The sequence below is a fragment of the Gymnoscopelus braueri genome (assembly GCF_963280865.1).
Source record: "Gymnoscopelus braueri genome assembly, contig: SCAFFOLD_429, whole genome shotgun sequence".
Classification (NCBI taxonomy): Eukaryota; Metazoa; Chordata; class Actinopteri; order Myctophiformes; family Myctophidae; genus Gymnoscopelus; species Gymnoscopelus braueri.
In genome coordinates this window covers 12,249-28,857 of record NW_027660548.1, presented here as the reverse complement: position 1 = coordinate 28,857, position 16,609 = coordinate 12,249, and the positions used below count along the sequence as shown (strand labels likewise).

The 16,609-nt window shown below is 48.4% G+C and overlaps 1 protein-coding gene across 3 annotated transcripts; it reads right to left on the bottom strand.

The window, feature by feature from the left end:
- Window positions 1–468: 468 nt before the first annotated feature.
- LOC308081451 (uncharacterized protein) lies at window positions 469–16,287 on the bottom strand. Of its 3 annotated transcripts, XM_080457821.1 has the most exons (10): window positions 16,184–16,287; window positions 7,902–7,935; window positions 6,805–7,208; window positions 6,341–6,467; window positions 5,751–5,798; window positions 5,509–5,605; window positions 5,250–5,378; window positions 4,850–4,945; window positions 4,448–4,644; window positions 469–1,187 (listed from the first exon to the last, which is right to left on the bottom strand). In XM_080457821.1, the coding sequence occupies exons 6-10, from the start codon at window positions 5,585–5,587 to the stop codon at window positions 1,158–1,160; spliced, it is 531 nt and encodes a 176-aa protein (XP_080313947.1). In that variant the 5' UTR covers window positions 5,588–5,605; window positions 5,751–5,798; window positions 6,341–6,467; window positions 6,805–7,208; window positions 7,902–7,935; window positions 16,184–16,287; the 3' UTR covers window positions 469–1,157. The 3 variants fall into 3 exon arrangements, with proteins under 3 accessions (XP_080313947.1, XP_080313945.1, XP_080313946.1); XM_080457819.1 differs by lacking the exon at window positions 469–1,187 and having other exon boundaries at window positions 4,336–4,644; XM_080457820.1 differs by lacking the exons at window positions 469–1,187; window positions 7,902–7,935 and having other exon boundaries at window positions 4,336–4,644; window positions 16,184–16,283.
- Between the last annotated feature and the right edge of the window lie 322 nt (window positions 16,288–16,609).

Genomic DNA, 16,609 nt, shown 5'->3' with positions numbered 1-16,609 from the left:
ATCTAAATGGTATTCTGCATGCTGATTTTAGTTGATTTTATGTTGAATCAACGTTATGACTCAATATTGATTCAACCATCATCTAAATGGTAATCTGCATGCACATTTTAGTTGATTTAATGTTGAATCAACATTAGGAATCAACATTGATTCAACCATCATCTAAATGGTAATCTGCATGCACATTTTAGTTGATTTTATGTTGAATCAACATCAGGAATCGAACACTGATTTAATTTATTAATTGGATTATACTGAATCATATTAGGAATCAATATTGATCCTGATCATCCAACAACCTAATGGTAATCTGCATGTACATTTTAAATTATGTATGCTGATATACTGTAAGGCTACATCTTGTTCAAAATTACCTTACATTTCCCAAAATGTGAAAATATAAAAATAAAGACAGACAATATGATTTGAATCTTCACATTTATTGAACCAAGGCATAAAGACCTGCGTTGAACTGCTTTAACCATTGTTTTTATGCTTTAACAGATGAAATATAGAACATATACAAGATTGTAGATCTGCTATTTATGAAAGAAATCGTGAAAATGTCTGCAAGCATTTGGATATTTTGACCCGATTCTGTGAATGTCTTCTAAATGATAGATCTGCTATTTTTGAAAAATCGTAAACATTTGTTCAAATCTTTGAATATATATTTTTCAAAGGAAACTTTTGTAACTGAAATCTGTTTCTGGGGGTCCCTGGAAAGATATTTTTCTAGGTGGGGGTCTGCGTCCAAATACATGTGATTTTGGGGGTCCTTGACATGGAAAAATTTGAGAACCACAGATTTGGAAGAAGTATTTAGAAGACAGAATCGGGGACAAAATATTCATTTTCACGATTTTTTTTTGGGTTGTTTTTTATAAAAAGAAAAGAAAAAAAGGTCCAAGTTCAAACGCAAAACGCTGTCCCGGTCTAGATGGGTTAAAGAAAAGAAAAAATGGTTGAAGTTCAAACGCAAAACGCTGTCCCGGTTGTAATGGGTTAATCCCTTCAGGGAGGGAGGGAACCTGCAGAGGTGCCACCTGCATCCAGATCCGGTCCCTGCTGCTCCAGAGCATTCCTCGGGATGCCTCCCTGACGGCCAGGCGCAAACTGCAGCCAAGACTTGACCGTCTTTTCATAGTTCAACTGGGTTAATTTTCGGTCCGATCGTTGAGCAGCAGCTGAAAGATAAGATAACAAGAAAGCACATGGGATTTAAACACTCAATTTTGTATACATATAAAACACAAAGACACTTAATCTGCAGCAGCCAGTGCGGGTTGGCTAAAAGACTGGACTGGAATTTGAAATGAGCATCTAAAGCATTGCATACACTTTCACCAGCACCTGACTCCAACCTAAACTTTTTTTAAATATTAATTTAGGAAATTGTGCTCAACTAGTCAACAGGAGATTCTGGTTAAATCAGTCTAAATGCACACATCCGAGTTGAAATCTGATTTGAAACCTCCTGGTGGTTCGAAATCAGATTTAACTCGCACATACAGCACAATAGGCAGGTCGCACTCTGGAGCCCTGTGCCTGCCACAGTCTGTGTAGACAGAGTTTACAGCTGATCAACTGGTTATGAGGGGAGGGGAGGGGCCCTTGGCAGCCTCCTTGCTCTCTGCAAATTTTACTTGGAGGCTATTTATTCCGAATGTATCATATTTTTAAGTTTAATTGTTATAGCACGCCCGTCCCCCGAAATAAAAGCCCTAAAAACACAACACAGTAAGACAGACATGTGTATACATTGTCACAAGATACCCCAAGATATATATCTATACAGGCATGCAAACAGCCCGAGGTGAAAAAGGTGACAACATGTTGTTTTCTTTCGGGTCAGGTGTCACACAATTGCCCTATTTGAGTTCAAAAAGGTGACTGTAGCTGAAAAGTGACACTTTTGCATGTCTGTATACAGGTGGACTATAGGTGGTCTATGGGTGGTATACGGGTGGTATACAGGTGGTATACAGGTGGACTATAGGTGGTCTCTAGGTGGTATACAGGTGGTCTATGGGTGGTATACGGGTGGCATACAGGTGGTATACGGGTGGTATACAGGTGGTCTCTAGGTGGTCTCTAGGTGGTCTCTAGGTGGTATACAGGTGGTCTATAGGTGGTCTACAGGTGGTCTCTAGGTGGTCTCTAGGTGGTCTCTAGGTGGTATACGGGTGGTCTATAGGTGGTATACAGGTGGTATACAGGTGGTATACAGGTGGTCTACAGGTGGACTATAGGTGGACTATAGGTGGTCTATGGGTGGTGTATGGGTGGTATACAGGTGGTATACAGGTGGTCTCTAGGTGGTCTCTAGGTGGTCTCTAGGTGGTCTCTGGGTGGTCTATGGGTGGTATACGGGTGGTCTATGGGTGGTCTATGGGTGGTCTACGGGTGGTCTATGGGTGGTCTATGGGTGGTCTATGGGTGGTCTATGGGTGGTCTCTAGGTGGTCTCTGGGTGGTATATGGGTGGTATATGGGTGGTCTATGGGTGGTCTCTAGGTGGTCTATGGGTGGTCTACGGGTGGTCTACGGGTGGTCTATGGGTGGTCTCTAGGTGGTCTATGGGTGGTCTATGGGTGGTCTCTAGGTGGTATACAGGTGGTATACGGGTGGTATACAGGTGGACTCTAGGTGGACTCTAGGTGGTATACAGGTGGTCTCTAGGTGGTATACGGGTGGACTATAGGTGGTCTCTAGGTGGTATACGGGTGGACTATAGGTGGTCTCTAGGTGGTCTCGAGGTGGTCTATGGGTGGTATACGGGTGGTCTATAGGTGGTATACAGGTGGACTATAGGTGGTATACGGGTGGTCTATAGGTGGTATACAGGTGGACTATAGGTGGTATACGGGTGGTCTATAGGTGGTCTCTAGGTGGTCTCTAGGTGGTCTCTGGGTGGTATACAGGTGGTCTATAGGTGGTCTACAGGTGGTATACAGGTGGTCTATGGGTGGTATACAGGTGGTATACAGGTGGACTATAAGTGGTCTCTAGGTGGTATACAGGTGGTCTCTAGGTGGTATACGGGTGGACTATAGGTGGTCTCTAGGTGGTATACGGGTGGACTATAGGTGGTCTCTAGGTGGTCTATGGGTGGTATACAGGTGGACTATAGGTGGTATACGGGTGGTCTATAGGTGGTATACGGGTGGTCTATAGGTGGTATACAGGTGGTATACAGGTGGTCTATAGGTGGTATACAGGTGGACTATAGGTGGTCTCTAGGTGGTATACAGGTGGTATACAGGTGGTCTACAGGTGGTCTCTAGGTGGTCTCTAGGTGGTCTCTAGGTGGTATACGGGTGGTCTATAGGTGGTATACAGGTGGTATACGGGTGGTATACAGGTGGTGGTATACAGGTGGTCTAGAGGTGGTATACAGGTGGACTATAGGTGGTCTATAGGTGGTCTATGGGTGGTCTACGGGTGGTATACAGGTGGTATACAGGTGGTCTACGGGTGGTATACGGGTGGTATACAGGTGGTCTATGGGTGGTATACAGGTGGTCTACAGGTGGTCTACAGGTGGTATACAGGTGGTATACAGGTGGACTATAGGTGGTCTCTAGGTGGTATACAGGTGGTATACAGGTGGTCTACAGGTGGTCTCTAGGTGGTCTCTAGGTGGTCTCTAGGTGGTCTCTAGGTGGTATACGGGTGGTCTATAGGTGGTATACAGGTGGTATACGGGTGGTATACAGGTGGTGGTATACAGGTGGTCTAGAGGTGGTATACAGGTGGACTATAGGTGGTCTATGGGTGGTCTACGGGTGGTATACAGGTGGTATACAGGTGGTCTACGGGTGGTATACGGGTGGTATACGGGTGGTATACAGGTGGTCTATGGGTGGTATACAGGTGGTATACAGGTGGTCTACAGGTGGTCTACAGGTGGTATACAGGTGGTCTCTAGGTGGTCTCTAGGTGGTCTCTAGGTGGTATACGGGTGGTCTATGGGTGGTATACAGGTGGTCTCTAGGTGGTCTATGGGTGGTCTCTAGGTGGTATACAGGTGGTATACGGGTGGTATACAGGTGGTCTCTAGGTGGTCTCTAGGTGGTATACGGGTGGACTATAGGTGGTCTCTAGGTGGTCTATGGGTGGTATACGGGTGGTCTATAGGTGGTATACAGGTGGACTATAGGTGGTATACAGGTGGTATACAGGTGGTCTATAGGTGGTCTATGGGTGGTATACGGGTGGTATACAGGTGGTATACACAGGCATGCAAACAGCCCGAGGTGAAAAAGGTGACAACATGTTGTTTTCTTTCGGGTCAGGTGTCACACAATTGCCCTATTTGAGTTCAAAAAGGTGACTGTAGCTGAAAAGTGACACTTTTGCATGTCTGTCTATAAGTGGTTACCAACTCCACTGACTGGCCATCTATAACACTACTCTGAGGAACTAGTGGTGTGACAAATACTTACTGAACAGTGCCTCTTCGCCTCATCCAGTTTGTTCTTCCCCTCTGGGATGACACCATGCTTTCCGTATACGACGGCATTGCGGCACTCCTCATGGGTGAAGAACACCTCGAACAAGGCGTGGAATAGCCTCTTGCAGTCCTTCCTGGCACACTGGTGTATGGCTGCCAGCTGCACAGATGAAATCATCTGTCCACAGCCTGTGAATAGAGAGCGAGCAATTAACAAACTGCATTTTAAGACATCAGCTACATTGACCCCTTTCTGCGCTCAGTGCACCATGAAAACAGACAACTGTGACCTTCTGAAAACTTCACTATCTAGTTGCAGCTCACAACACGGATCACTCGCTACCAAGAACGTCAGGTTCAGTGTGAAATGTATGGCAAACGTATACATCCATACCTGGATATAGCTCCTGCTGCCCGAGACTGGACACTCCAGACTCTAGGTCACCGACCAGGGTGATAAAGCCCTTCAGTGCGTCTAGTTTCTCAGAGCCTAGAACAAAGACAAAAAAATCTGAGTCTACTGAGTGTATTTGTAAAACAATAAGATTGAGTACTGTTCTACAAAGCTCTACAGTATATTCTGATAGCAGTCATTGATGAGTATTTGTTCAGTAGCAGGGGTCGATCTCCCCAGCTCTTCAGTAAACAGAAAACAGTTTTATTTTGGGATACCAATGTTTTCCAGTCATGTCAGAGAACTCACAAAAGAGGTACAGGATAAAGTAAAGTTTCAAGTGAGACAAAGAAATTAGCAGACAACTGAAAACTGCAACATTACAGGCAATAAAACTTACTGATACTGGAGAGCACAGTGGTTATCCTCCTCAACTGGAGCTGGAGCTTCTCCACCTCAGACCGACAAGAGTCGCAAGGCTGCCACCCTTGACCCTCTGGTATGCTCTGGTCAGATGGATTTGGTTGACCTAGAAAGATTGAAAGCACGTCAAAAACTGTAAAGAAAAGTTTAAAAAAAAAAAGCAAAACTCATCTATGAATCCTGAATTTGAAGGACAACAGTGCCAAGTCTGCTGACACTTAGCTGAGGAACCACACCTTCTACTGGAGCATCACTGGACGGAGATGGAGGTTGCAGTACACTGGGTGTTTCTTGGTTCCACTGATCCAAGTCCATATATGTAGCTGCATACGGCTGTGCAGAAAAGACAAAAGGCCCTTAATTGTACTTGGTCAAAAATCATCAAAACTATAGGCTACTATACAAGCTCATAGCGCAGCACCGAGTGCTGTGCTAAGAGCTTGTAGGTCTACATGGGTTAAATCTAAAGAAAACATACCTCATCAACAGGTCGGCAGGCCTGTGTAGAAGAGGCTGGAGGGTATGGCTGTAAATCGGGGTAGAAGGTATCACAAGGTTGCAGAGACATAGAAAAGTAACCTTAGTTTGTAGTCTGTCAAAGATCTTTAAAAAATAGCTATGCCTTTATGCAATGCATTGTGGATTTTAGATAAGACCAATCAAAAGTAATGTGGAATGTAATACAAGTCACAAATAAATTCAATTTATATTCAATTATAACCTTAGCAATACAAAAATCAAAATGAGTGCAATAAATCAATGGTTATTATAACCGTAACAATCAAAATTAAAGTGTCTGCATTAAATTGATGGTTATTCAAAGCTAAACAATCAAAGTGCCTGCATTAATCCAGTGGTTATTCTAATCTTAACAATCACTAACTCCATCAGTTTTTGAGAGATTGTATTTTGGGTTTTAGGGATTTATGTCCAAGTGAGAGAAGAACTCTTTGAATAAAATCAAAGGTGTTCTTCATTGATTTGGGGTACTCCAAATTCAGTGCGTAAATCAGTCCAAACAGTAGGCAGATGGCATGTGGGAGACTTTGAAGGTCATCACTGTTGTACCTTCCAAGACGATGCATGATAGTGAAGAGTCCAAGTGCAGTGAGTGAGGAGAAGCCGGGCTGTCTTCAGGAACCACGGTCAGGATCCCAATGGAGAGGTGGGACATGTCTGGAAGGTCATCGGTGTCCTAACAACCACAACCACAATTACATGTCAAATGTCGCCTTTTTATATGGTAGAAAACACAATACACACCCACTAAGGGGAAGTAAAATTCTGGAATGACTATATTCAATAGAAAGAACAGACTGTAAATACTGTACACGCATAAATAATTAACAGATCAATTAATGATTTAAGTACATCTAGACAGCTGTAAACATTCTGTCTGCTTGAAAGTAGAGTTGTTATCCCAAGATCTATTATGACCAGATAGTGTATCACGTTGTTAAACATAGCCATGTCCTGAACTAAACAGTTGTCATGTTGGCACCATTTTCAAATAGTATAGCAAACTTATTTACCAAGAGTATCAGTGAAGTGTTGATGTTGTTTGAAGAGAAACAGTCTAACATTGATGTGTTAGACTGCAGACTAGCAAGGCAAGGTGGAGGGAACAGTGGAAAGCAGCAGAACCATCTAGGCTTCACAACTACATCGAGGATCCCACAGATGTCCCTGGCCAGCACCTGCCCCGTAAGCAGTGGACAACCCTCAACCGCCTGAGGACAAGCGTGGGACGCTTCGGTGAAGCAATGCAACAGTGGGGCCTCTCGGACAGTGCCCACTGTGAACCTGGAGACCCCCTAAAGACTGTGGAACACATCATGACCAGCTGCCCGAAACACCGCCCACCACATGGCGACCTAGGCCTGATGAACCTGGATGACGAGACGCTGGACTGGCTTGCTGCAACGGAGCTGAGGATCTGATGACATACGCAAGAAGAAGAAGATTGATGTGTTAGACTTTAATTAATTAGTTATAGGAAATATTAGTAGATCCCCTCATAAAGACAAGTGAAGGTGTACAGATACCTGTGTCTATAGATAAATGACATTTGTTTTATCATTTAGTTTTTGAAAGCATTTGGGTTTCACATGGGGTGACTCTAGTGAGCTGCGACTGGACCCTTTGGAAAGACAGGAGATACCACTAAAAGGGTCCTTTCAGAGATAGGTCAACAGTGCATACAATACAATTCATGGCAATAAACTCACCAATATTGCACCTATACAATCATCAATCAATCCATTGTTTATTGAGAAAAAGTTGCTCATGAGAAAAGTTTTTTTTTTTGGTAAATTTTTGTCAGATACAAAAGAGAATGCCATTAAATGCAATCAGATACAAGTTTTAATTATCATGAATAGGGCAGTCTATGGAGGGAATTGTGACTTAATGACTTTGTATCTTAGAAACTTAACAGTGGGAGAATGCCATTAAATGCAATCAGATACAAGTTTTAATTATCATGAATAGGGCAGTCTATGGAGGGATGACTTTGTATCTTAGAAACTTAACAGTGGAGGTACAGCTGATAAGGAGAAAGTGGAGCAGGATTAGTCACACATTCAGGAGAAACAAAACAGCAATAATTAAACATTAACATGGAACGCACCAGGCAAACGGAGCAGAGGAAGACCCAAAAACACCTGGAGAAGGAGCACAGAGCAAGAAGTAAAGAAATAGGGAACAGCTGGAGAGGATGGCCCAAGACAGATGAGGGTGTAAGCGATCCATCAATAGCCTTTACCTCTGGTGATACCTGCCGCAGATACTCCTTGAGTATAACGTAACGTCCTCCCTTGGACTTGAAAATCTCCAAGAACCCAAGAGTGTGTTTGTCAAGTTCTTGGAAATCTTCGCTTTTGAGCGACAGAACACTGCCACAATCTAAAAGACAGGAAGGACAAATTAAGATTCAAAATAGTCGTTTTAGAGATACATTGAAGAATAGCAAAACACTAGTTTTACCACGGTTCTCCGTTTACTACTCACTATGGGATATCAGCGCCCTCAGGCGATGAGACAGAGCAACACACACGCTCCCGACGCCAATACTGATTGGCTAAGGGTATGTCACGAGTCCGGAAGACCCGGGAGTATAAAGCTCCCTCGTGACGTAGGCTCTTCCTCTTTTCTCCACTCTGCAGATGCGAATGCGCAGAAATTCACACACAGATAAGCAAGGAATTTTCAACTGTAACCCAAAGCGGGAATAAGGAGTATTTCCCCACGGGAAAACCTTGCTAGAAAGTTCTCTCCCGGAACTTATTAATTATTGTATTTATCTATCCACAGTACTTCTTTTCCTGGTCCTGTGAAAACGCCGGTTAGCGCCTTTTCATTCATTCTGCCAGCGGCTAGGCTACTGGTAGCAGCTAGGCTAGGTGCTACTAGCCAAACAAAGACTAGACCGCTGCGTTCCAGACCAGGATGGAACCTCCGAGGAGCTGCAGCCGGCCGCACTGCGACCTCCTCGTCGCAGCAGACGACCCCCACAGTGTCTGCATCTACTGCTGCGGGGTCAATCATGCCGCCACCGCCAAGGAACGCCAGGGCGAGAGGGACGAGTGCCAAGGGTGCGCGTCTTTCACCAGCCAGCAGCTCGACGCCCGGCTTGCCAGGGTAGAGACCCTGGTCGGCTGGGCCAGGAGCGACCCCGGCGAGGCTTCCGCCGCCACCAGCACAGGGACCCCAGGAGTGCCGCCCGAGAGGACACTCATGGGACCCCCACCGGTGCCGATGCCGAAGCTGAAGCGTCTAGCGGCGACGACGCTGACGCCACCTGCCGCCGCTGCAAACATGTCGCCGCCGCAGCTCACCAGCAGCGCCTCTACCTCCCCCCGTCGACACTACGACTGGGCCGCCTCGTTAGCCGACAGCGAGGAGTCGCTGGCCTACGAAGAGGAGGAGGATGAGTCGGAGCTCGCGCCATACCAGGACGTCCAGGAGGTGTCCATGGCGAGCGCCGACGGGGAAGGCGAAACCGTCGAAGAGGTCATCGAACCGGTAACGGCGGTGTTTAAGCGGGCCATCGCCAGGTGCGGTTTGGTACAGCCCGTGGAGAGCCGCAGCGCCACCGCTCTCGCAGTAGGCTTCCAGGGCTTGGAGGCTCCACCAACACGGGTGGTGGAGTCCAAGAAGCTCCCTGAAGCGATGGGGTTCAAGACGGCCTTGATGAGCTCCTGGGGGGATCATCAAGACCCACAAAGGTTAGCCTTCCCCATCGACCTGATCTCCGCCAGGGACCTGGGGCTGATCGAGGTCCCTCCCATGGACCCGGTGCTGGCAGAGGGGCTGGAGGACATGCAGTCAGGCACGGTGGTGCTCGGAGGCGCCACACCGTCTTTCTATAACGACGAGATGAGAAAATCCTCCGCGGCGTTGAAAAAGACCTACGCCGCGGCTGGACAGGTCGCAAAGACCCTCAACGCCGTCACCATCCTCCAGGGCTCCTCTGCCGTGCGGCTCGCAGAGCTGAAGAAGACATGGGGCGATGACGCGAAGGAGCTGCAGCGCCTCAACCAGCTCACCATCGCCTGCACCCAACACGCCATCAACTGGACCGGCCGGGTGTTGGATGACTGCGCGACCATGGAGAGGGTGAGGTGGCTCGACCTCGCCACTTTCACAAAGGACGCGCAGAAGTTAGACGCTAAGAAAAAGCTGCTAGCCCTTCCTCTCACGGCAGGTAATCTCTTCTGCGGGGCGGAGAAGTACCTAAAGGACTCCACGGAGTCGGCGAGGGCCCGAAAAGAGGCAGCAGCGGGTCTTTTGGCCCCGAAGCCTTCCCAACCTGGCAGACCTCGCCAGGAGAGGTCTGCCATAAGGGGGAGACTCTCCTCGTCTCGCCAGCCGAGTGCCAGCGGCAGCTCCCGCAACTCCTCGGCTCGTCCTTCCAGAGCAGAAGGACCCATGTCGCTGGGAGTCGGCGACGTCCGTCGCAAAGACCCCCGCACCCCCCCTCCTTCTTCCCCCCGATCCACACGACGCGGCGGGAGAGGACGTGGTCGCGGGCAACATCCCTGACAATTGCCCCCCGGTGTTACCGGTTGTTCGGCTGCCCCCCCCACATCCACACGGACGGAGTGGGGGGGGATTAGCCCCCCTGGTCACCTCGGGAAAGAGACTTGGCCCTTTCATGGCCCCGACGGACTTGAAAAAACAAAAAATGACAATATTACAGAGCCAGGCCTCTGCTGTATTAAAGTGTCAAAATTTTGTTTGCCAGGGTGTATGTGTGTCAAATGTGGTTCGAATAAATGTTCTGAAATTTACAAAACCTCTCATCATTTCACCCGCCTCAGAGCTGCGATGCGGAGGGACCCCCCTTGGGGGGGCCCCTCCGTATCAATGCCCTCCAACCATAAGCCCACAGCACTTGGACAGTCCCTTTGGAGACTGTCCAAGCGCTGCTGGGATGAATACTGTGCATGCTATGAACAAAACAAAGGTATTAAATCCATTGCTAATTCTAAACGCCAATGTACAAGGGTCACGCCAAAAATCCCATTTCTACCATCCATCCAGCAGAGGGCGCCAGAGGCCCACTGTGGAGAGGAGGGTTTGCAAGATGGCGGCGCGGGTCGAGGGTCACCCCAATGTTTACAGCCTGCCGTGCACCGTGTCACGCCAGCCTCTGGAGGGCAACAGAGTGCCTCCGTCAGTGGAGGCGGACCCGTCGCTTCCTTTAGTCAGGCCGAGGGGCCTAGACAAGATGGCGGCGGGCCTTGTAGACAACAAGGGAATAGTGTGGAACACTTCCGCACTAGGTCACGTGATCTCTACACGCAGGACGTCAGAATCGACGCGACCTCTTTTGTCTCTAGCGGGCTCCACAGCTGTAGCTCCGCTGAGCAGAGTTTTAGCGTCTCCGGTTCCCATGGTTACGGTTCTACGACCAGTGGAACTAGCGACGGCAGCATCCAGCGACAATCCGCTCGCTCAATGCTTGGATCAATGGAAACTTTGCAAGCCGAATCCTTGGGTGCTGCGCACCGTTCGCAAGGGTTACAGACTGCAGTTTACCAGGAAGCCGCCCATGACAGACAAGGTATTGTACACTCGAGCGTCGGGTCAAGCGGCCAAAACCTTAAGAGAGGAGGTAGCCTCCCTTCTGCGCAAGGGCGCGATACAGAAATTATCTCCGGATCAGAACCGTCTGGGGTTCTATTCGGAATATTTTCTGGTGAAAAAGAAGGGGGGGGGCGTAAGACCCATTTTGAATCTGAAGGGCCTCAACAGGTTCCTGTCGGTTTTTCATTTTCAAATGTTGACGACCGTGAAGTTATTACGCACGGTGCGTCAGGGCGACTGGTGGACGAGCATCGATCTGAAAGATGCTTACTTCCACATTCCGATTTATCCCCCGCACAGGAAATTCCTGCGCTTCGGCTTCGAAGGGGAAGTGTACGAGTACACGGTTCTCCCTTTTGGTATGTCGTTGAGCCCACGGGTGTTTGTGAAGTGTACCAACGCGGCCATTGCTCCACTACGGAGACAAGGAATCCGGTTGTCGACTTACATCGACGACTGGTTGATAGCCGCAGGCTCGAGGGAGGAGGTGGCGCGGCACACGGCCATGGCCATCTCCCACCTGACGTCACTGGGTTTCACAATCAACGTCAAGAAGAGCGTTTTGGTTCCATCCCAGCGGGCCACCTTCCTGGGGATCTCGCTGGACTCGAACACGCTCAGGGCACGTCTATCCAAGGAAAGGATAGACAGCGTTTTGGCTTGTGTGAGGTCTTTTCGCCTGGGGCGGAAAGTTACTTACAAACAATGCATGCAAGCTGTAGGTCTCATGGCCTCAGCCATTCACTTAATCCGCTTAGGCAGGCTCTACATGAGACCCGCTCAGAGATGGCTGAGGGCCCTTCGGATCCCACCCACCTCAGGTCGTCGGCTTGTGATGGTGTCTCCATGGTGTGTGGAGGCACTCAGACCATGGTCACAAGCAGCCTTTCTGTCCCAGGGGGTCAGTGTAGGAGCTGTGATTTCGTGGAAGGTCATCACCACGGACGCCAGTTTGACAGGGTGGGGAGCCGTCCACGAGGGCAGGTGGACCAGGGGAGTGTGGGATCCGACGTTGCGGTCGGCCCACATCAACTACCTGGAACTGCTGGCGGTTTTCCTCGCTCTGAAGCATTTCGAGGCACAGATCTTGGGTTGTCATGTCGCAGTCAGAACGGACAATACTACAACCATGTGTTTTATCAACAAGCAGGGAGGCCTGACCTCCCTGGTGTTGGATGGTCTAGCACGCGAGATCACACTTTGGGGCGATTCACGGCTCGCGTCCATACGGGCGTCTCATGTACCGGGCCTCCAGAACTGCGGAGCGGACTTACTGTCCAGAGGCAGTCTCCGGTACGGGGAGTGGTCACTCAATCCGGTGGTGGCGGAACAGATCTGGCGCAGGTTCGGTCGGCCCCAGATCGATTTGTTTGCCTCCAAAGGGAACGCGAAGTGTTCTCGCTTTTTCTCAGTGAAGGCGGGGGACCGTTCCATGGGCGTGGACGCCTTGGCACACAGTTGGCCGAGCGAACTGCTTTATGCCTTCCCGCCAATGGAGTTGATCCTCCCCACCTTGGAGAGGGTCAGGCTCCAGGGGTTGTCGGTGTTGCTGGTGGCCCCAGCGTGGGGCACGTGGAGGTCGGAGATAGCTCCGCTCCTTTACGATGCGCCTCTGGCCCTCCCTCCCTTAGCAGACCTGGTGAGGCAGGGAGGGAACGAGCTGTTCCACGAGCGCCCTCGGGACCTAGACCTATGGGTTTGGCCCGTGAGAGGGCGAATTTGACTTCGTGTGGCCTCCCCCCTGACGTGGTGGCTACCATCCAGGGCGCGAGGGCCATGTCCACAAGGGAGGCCTACGAGGTCAGATGGAATGTGTTCGCATCTTGGTGTTTGGAGCAGTCACCAGTGGTGGTGGCTGTCCAGGCACCGGTGGGCAGCGTTCTTACTTTTCTACAGGGAAGGTTAAGTCAAGGCTTATCCTTCTCGACGGTGAAAGTGTATTTGGCGGCCATTTCGGCTTGCCACCTAGGTTTCGACGATGGCAAGACGGTGGGTCAGCATAACTTTGTGCGCCGGTTTATGAACGGCGCAAGGAGAGCTAGACCGGTCAACAGGCCGCTGTTCCCAGTCTGGGATTTGACGGTGGTGCTGGATGCACTGTGCCGTCACCCGTTCGAGCCTTTTGAGTCTATGGATCTGAAGGTCATTAGTCTCAAAACGGTCCTTTTGGTGGCCCTGTCTACGGCTAAACGGGTCAGTGACTTGCATGCGCTCTCGGTGAGTCCGGAGTGCATGAATTTTCTGAACAACGACAGGAGGGTTTTGCTTAAACCAAACCTGGCGTTCGTTACAAAGACCGGGGTGGTGGCCCCGGATCCGGTTGAATTGGTGGCTTTTCATCCACCTCCCTTCGTTTCGGCGGAGGACAGGCGGTTGCATTGCCTCTGCCCGGTGAGAGCTTTGAAGCTCTATTGCCAGAGGACGGCGGCCAATCGTTCATCGACACAACTCTTTGTCTCTTTTGGCATGGGGGTTCAGAGGAAGGCGGTCACCAAGGCGACGCTTTCTAGATGGATCCGTGATGCCATTAAGCTGGCTTATGTGAGTAGTGGTGTCCCAGTCCCGGGGGGTCTGAGGGCCCACTCTACTAGAGGCATGGCTACGTCCTGGGCTCTCTACAAGGGAGCTTCGATCCAGGAGATTTGTGCGGCTGCAAATTGGTCGTCACCATCGACTTTTGCGGCCTTTTACAGTCTGGACGTGGCGGCGTCATCAGTGGCGCACGCTGTCCTGGGTGTGGCTGCTGCCTCCAGGTCAGTGGAGGATAGGGAGTAGGCTTGGGGCCTTTCTCCATATCTTTCGACTTCCTCTTTAGGTTCCTTGGGACCAGCAGGGCTGTGTCTTGGGGATTGGGCCCTGCTCCTCATTATTATGAGGCGGACTGTGTCTGCCTGTTAGAGAATAAGGCAGACTCTAGAGTCTGTCAGGGCCTACTCTTTTGTCTATCCCGCACCCCAGCCCGAGGGGCTGGGGGGGCGCCCAGGGGCCGTAAGGTCGTGGACCTACGGCCTGGGGGGTCTTAGGTCACGTCCAGGGGGGACGTGACCTGGGAGCTGAGGGGCGTGCGGGGTTGTCAGGGTTGTGTGGCTCATTACCTCAAGGGGGGTTTATGAATCCCATAGTGAGTAGTAAACGGAGAACCGTGGTAAAACTAGAGGTTACGAATGTAACCCCGGTTTTAGTAGGTTCGGAGTTTACTACTCACCAGACACCCCTTTCTGTGCGCATTTGGCATGCAGAGAGGAGAATGTTAAGAGGAAGAGCCTACGTCACGAGGGAGCTTTATACTCCCGGGTCTTCCGGACTCGTGACATACCCTTAGCCAATCAGTATTGGCGTCGGGAGCGTGTGTGTTGCTCTGTCTCATCGCCTGAGGGCGCTGATATCCCATAGTGAGTAGTAAACTCCGAACCTACTAAAACCGGGGTTACATTCGTAACCTCTAGTTCAGACTGGTTCGAAAAATATTGTTGCAATGGCCTCCAGATTTAACATAGGTTACTGCATCCAAATAGCTCTAATGAGGTGAATGCCAGTTTAACACTTTTTTCTGCCCAGTGTGATGTGGTATTTCTTTACTGTTTGGTTAGGATTTATAATGGTAAATTATGTTTTTTAAATTGCGTGGTTCTGGCATGGCTTCCATGTTTAAAGCGATAGTGCTTAAAAGGGCAAGACCACTTTGGTAGAGGTTTGTGTTGTGTATTTACCTTGCCATGATGTAACTCCAAAGGAGGACAAGAAATAAAAAATAATTGCTCCATTGATTAGAAATTGATCATTCAAAATATGCTCCTCATTGACTTACATTGTACGCTGAAACAGCTCTCAAAGTCACTATTTTAGCACATAAACAAACACAATCAAAGCTAATTCAGACAATATAGAACATCACCAAACCCAGTACTGTTTATTTTTTGAATAAAAATGTCAACTTCCTGCTGATTTTACTATTTGAAGATCCGGATCCACAGATCCAGTCGGGGTTTTCTTCTTAATAAAAATAGTAAAATCAACAGGTTGTGAGCTTGTAGATTGGCGATTTTTTTAAGCAACGCTGTTGTACGACAAAAGTATAAAATAGGGCTAAAGTACTTAATCAGACTTATTGATTTACTAATTATAAACATCACTTGGATACAATTATATTTTAATCGTGTGTAAATATGTTTCTACCAACGACTAGTTTCAAAATTTGCGAGTCAGGCCTGCCTTATAGCCATGGATCACGAGCGTCATGGATAAACTGCAAACTAGTGTTTGCACTTTCTCCATTTATAGCCCGTACATCCACATAAACGTTCAGATTCCAAATATAAAGTGCTGACCTCATGGCCACGAATGTTACAAGTATGTACGGACCCTCAGATGTACACGTATCTTCCGTATTGTTCAATAAAAAGCATTTTAATCCGATCGGTGGCCATTTTCTTAGGTTTTTCGCCATATGCTAACTGTGACCCTATCGGTTGGGAAGTGTATTGCACTCTACATACGTTATAACTCTATGAGGAAATGGCCATCGATCGGATGAAAATGCTTTTTATTAAACAATACGGAAAATACGGGTACTTCTGAGATACCATATATAATTGTAACATCCGTGGCCATGGGTTAAGCACTTTATATTTGAAATCTGAACGTTTATTTAGATGTAAGGACCGTAAAGTTGAAAGTGCAAACACCAGGTTGAAGTTTCGTCATGACTATCATATCATATATGACAGTCATGTTTCAGGGCTATACTCGGGCAAATACACGCCACGGTCATGAACTAACAAGTTGGACAACATTTTAATTCCATAAACTAATTCAATTTACCTGTTATAGTAGATTAGAAGCATGGAAACATCCATGTCTGTAAGGTTCGCTCCTCCTGAGCCGTTAGTTCGACTTCCTGCAGCTCCCCGGTCCGTCTGAGTGTGTGTTCAAAACGGATAAGCTCCGCCTCCGCCTAACCCCTTTGTAATGTTGACGCAATGTTGGGTCAGTGGTTCTCAAACTGTGGATCGGGACCAGCCAGGGGTCCCCACATGATTTTTTTTTCTGGGGGGGGGGGGGGGTCCCCAGATGACAGTGAAGGGACAATTTAAGTAAGCTTTTTAATAAATGAAAAAGTAAAAATATAGCAAATAAAAAGACCATTGCTGCATCAAGAGTAATCAACAAACTATACAAAAAAAAAATTGTCAAACATTGGCCAAATTCTCAAATAATATAAGAAAGAGGCAAACAGCCGATCTGCAA

Coding starts and splice junctions, on each gene's coding strand:
- LOC308081451 (XM_080457819.1), bottom strand. CDS start 5,587: ATGGACTTGGATCAGTGGAACCAAGAAACACCCAGTGTACTGCAACCT. Junction 5,379..5,508: donor CAGTGATGCTCCAGTAGAAG/GTGTGGTTCCTC, acceptor CAATCTTTCTAG/GTCAACCAAATCCATCTGAC. Junction 4,645..4,849: donor GCAGCAGGAGCTATATCCAG/GTATGGATGTAT, acceptor CTCTATTCACAG/GCTGTGGACAGATGATTTCA.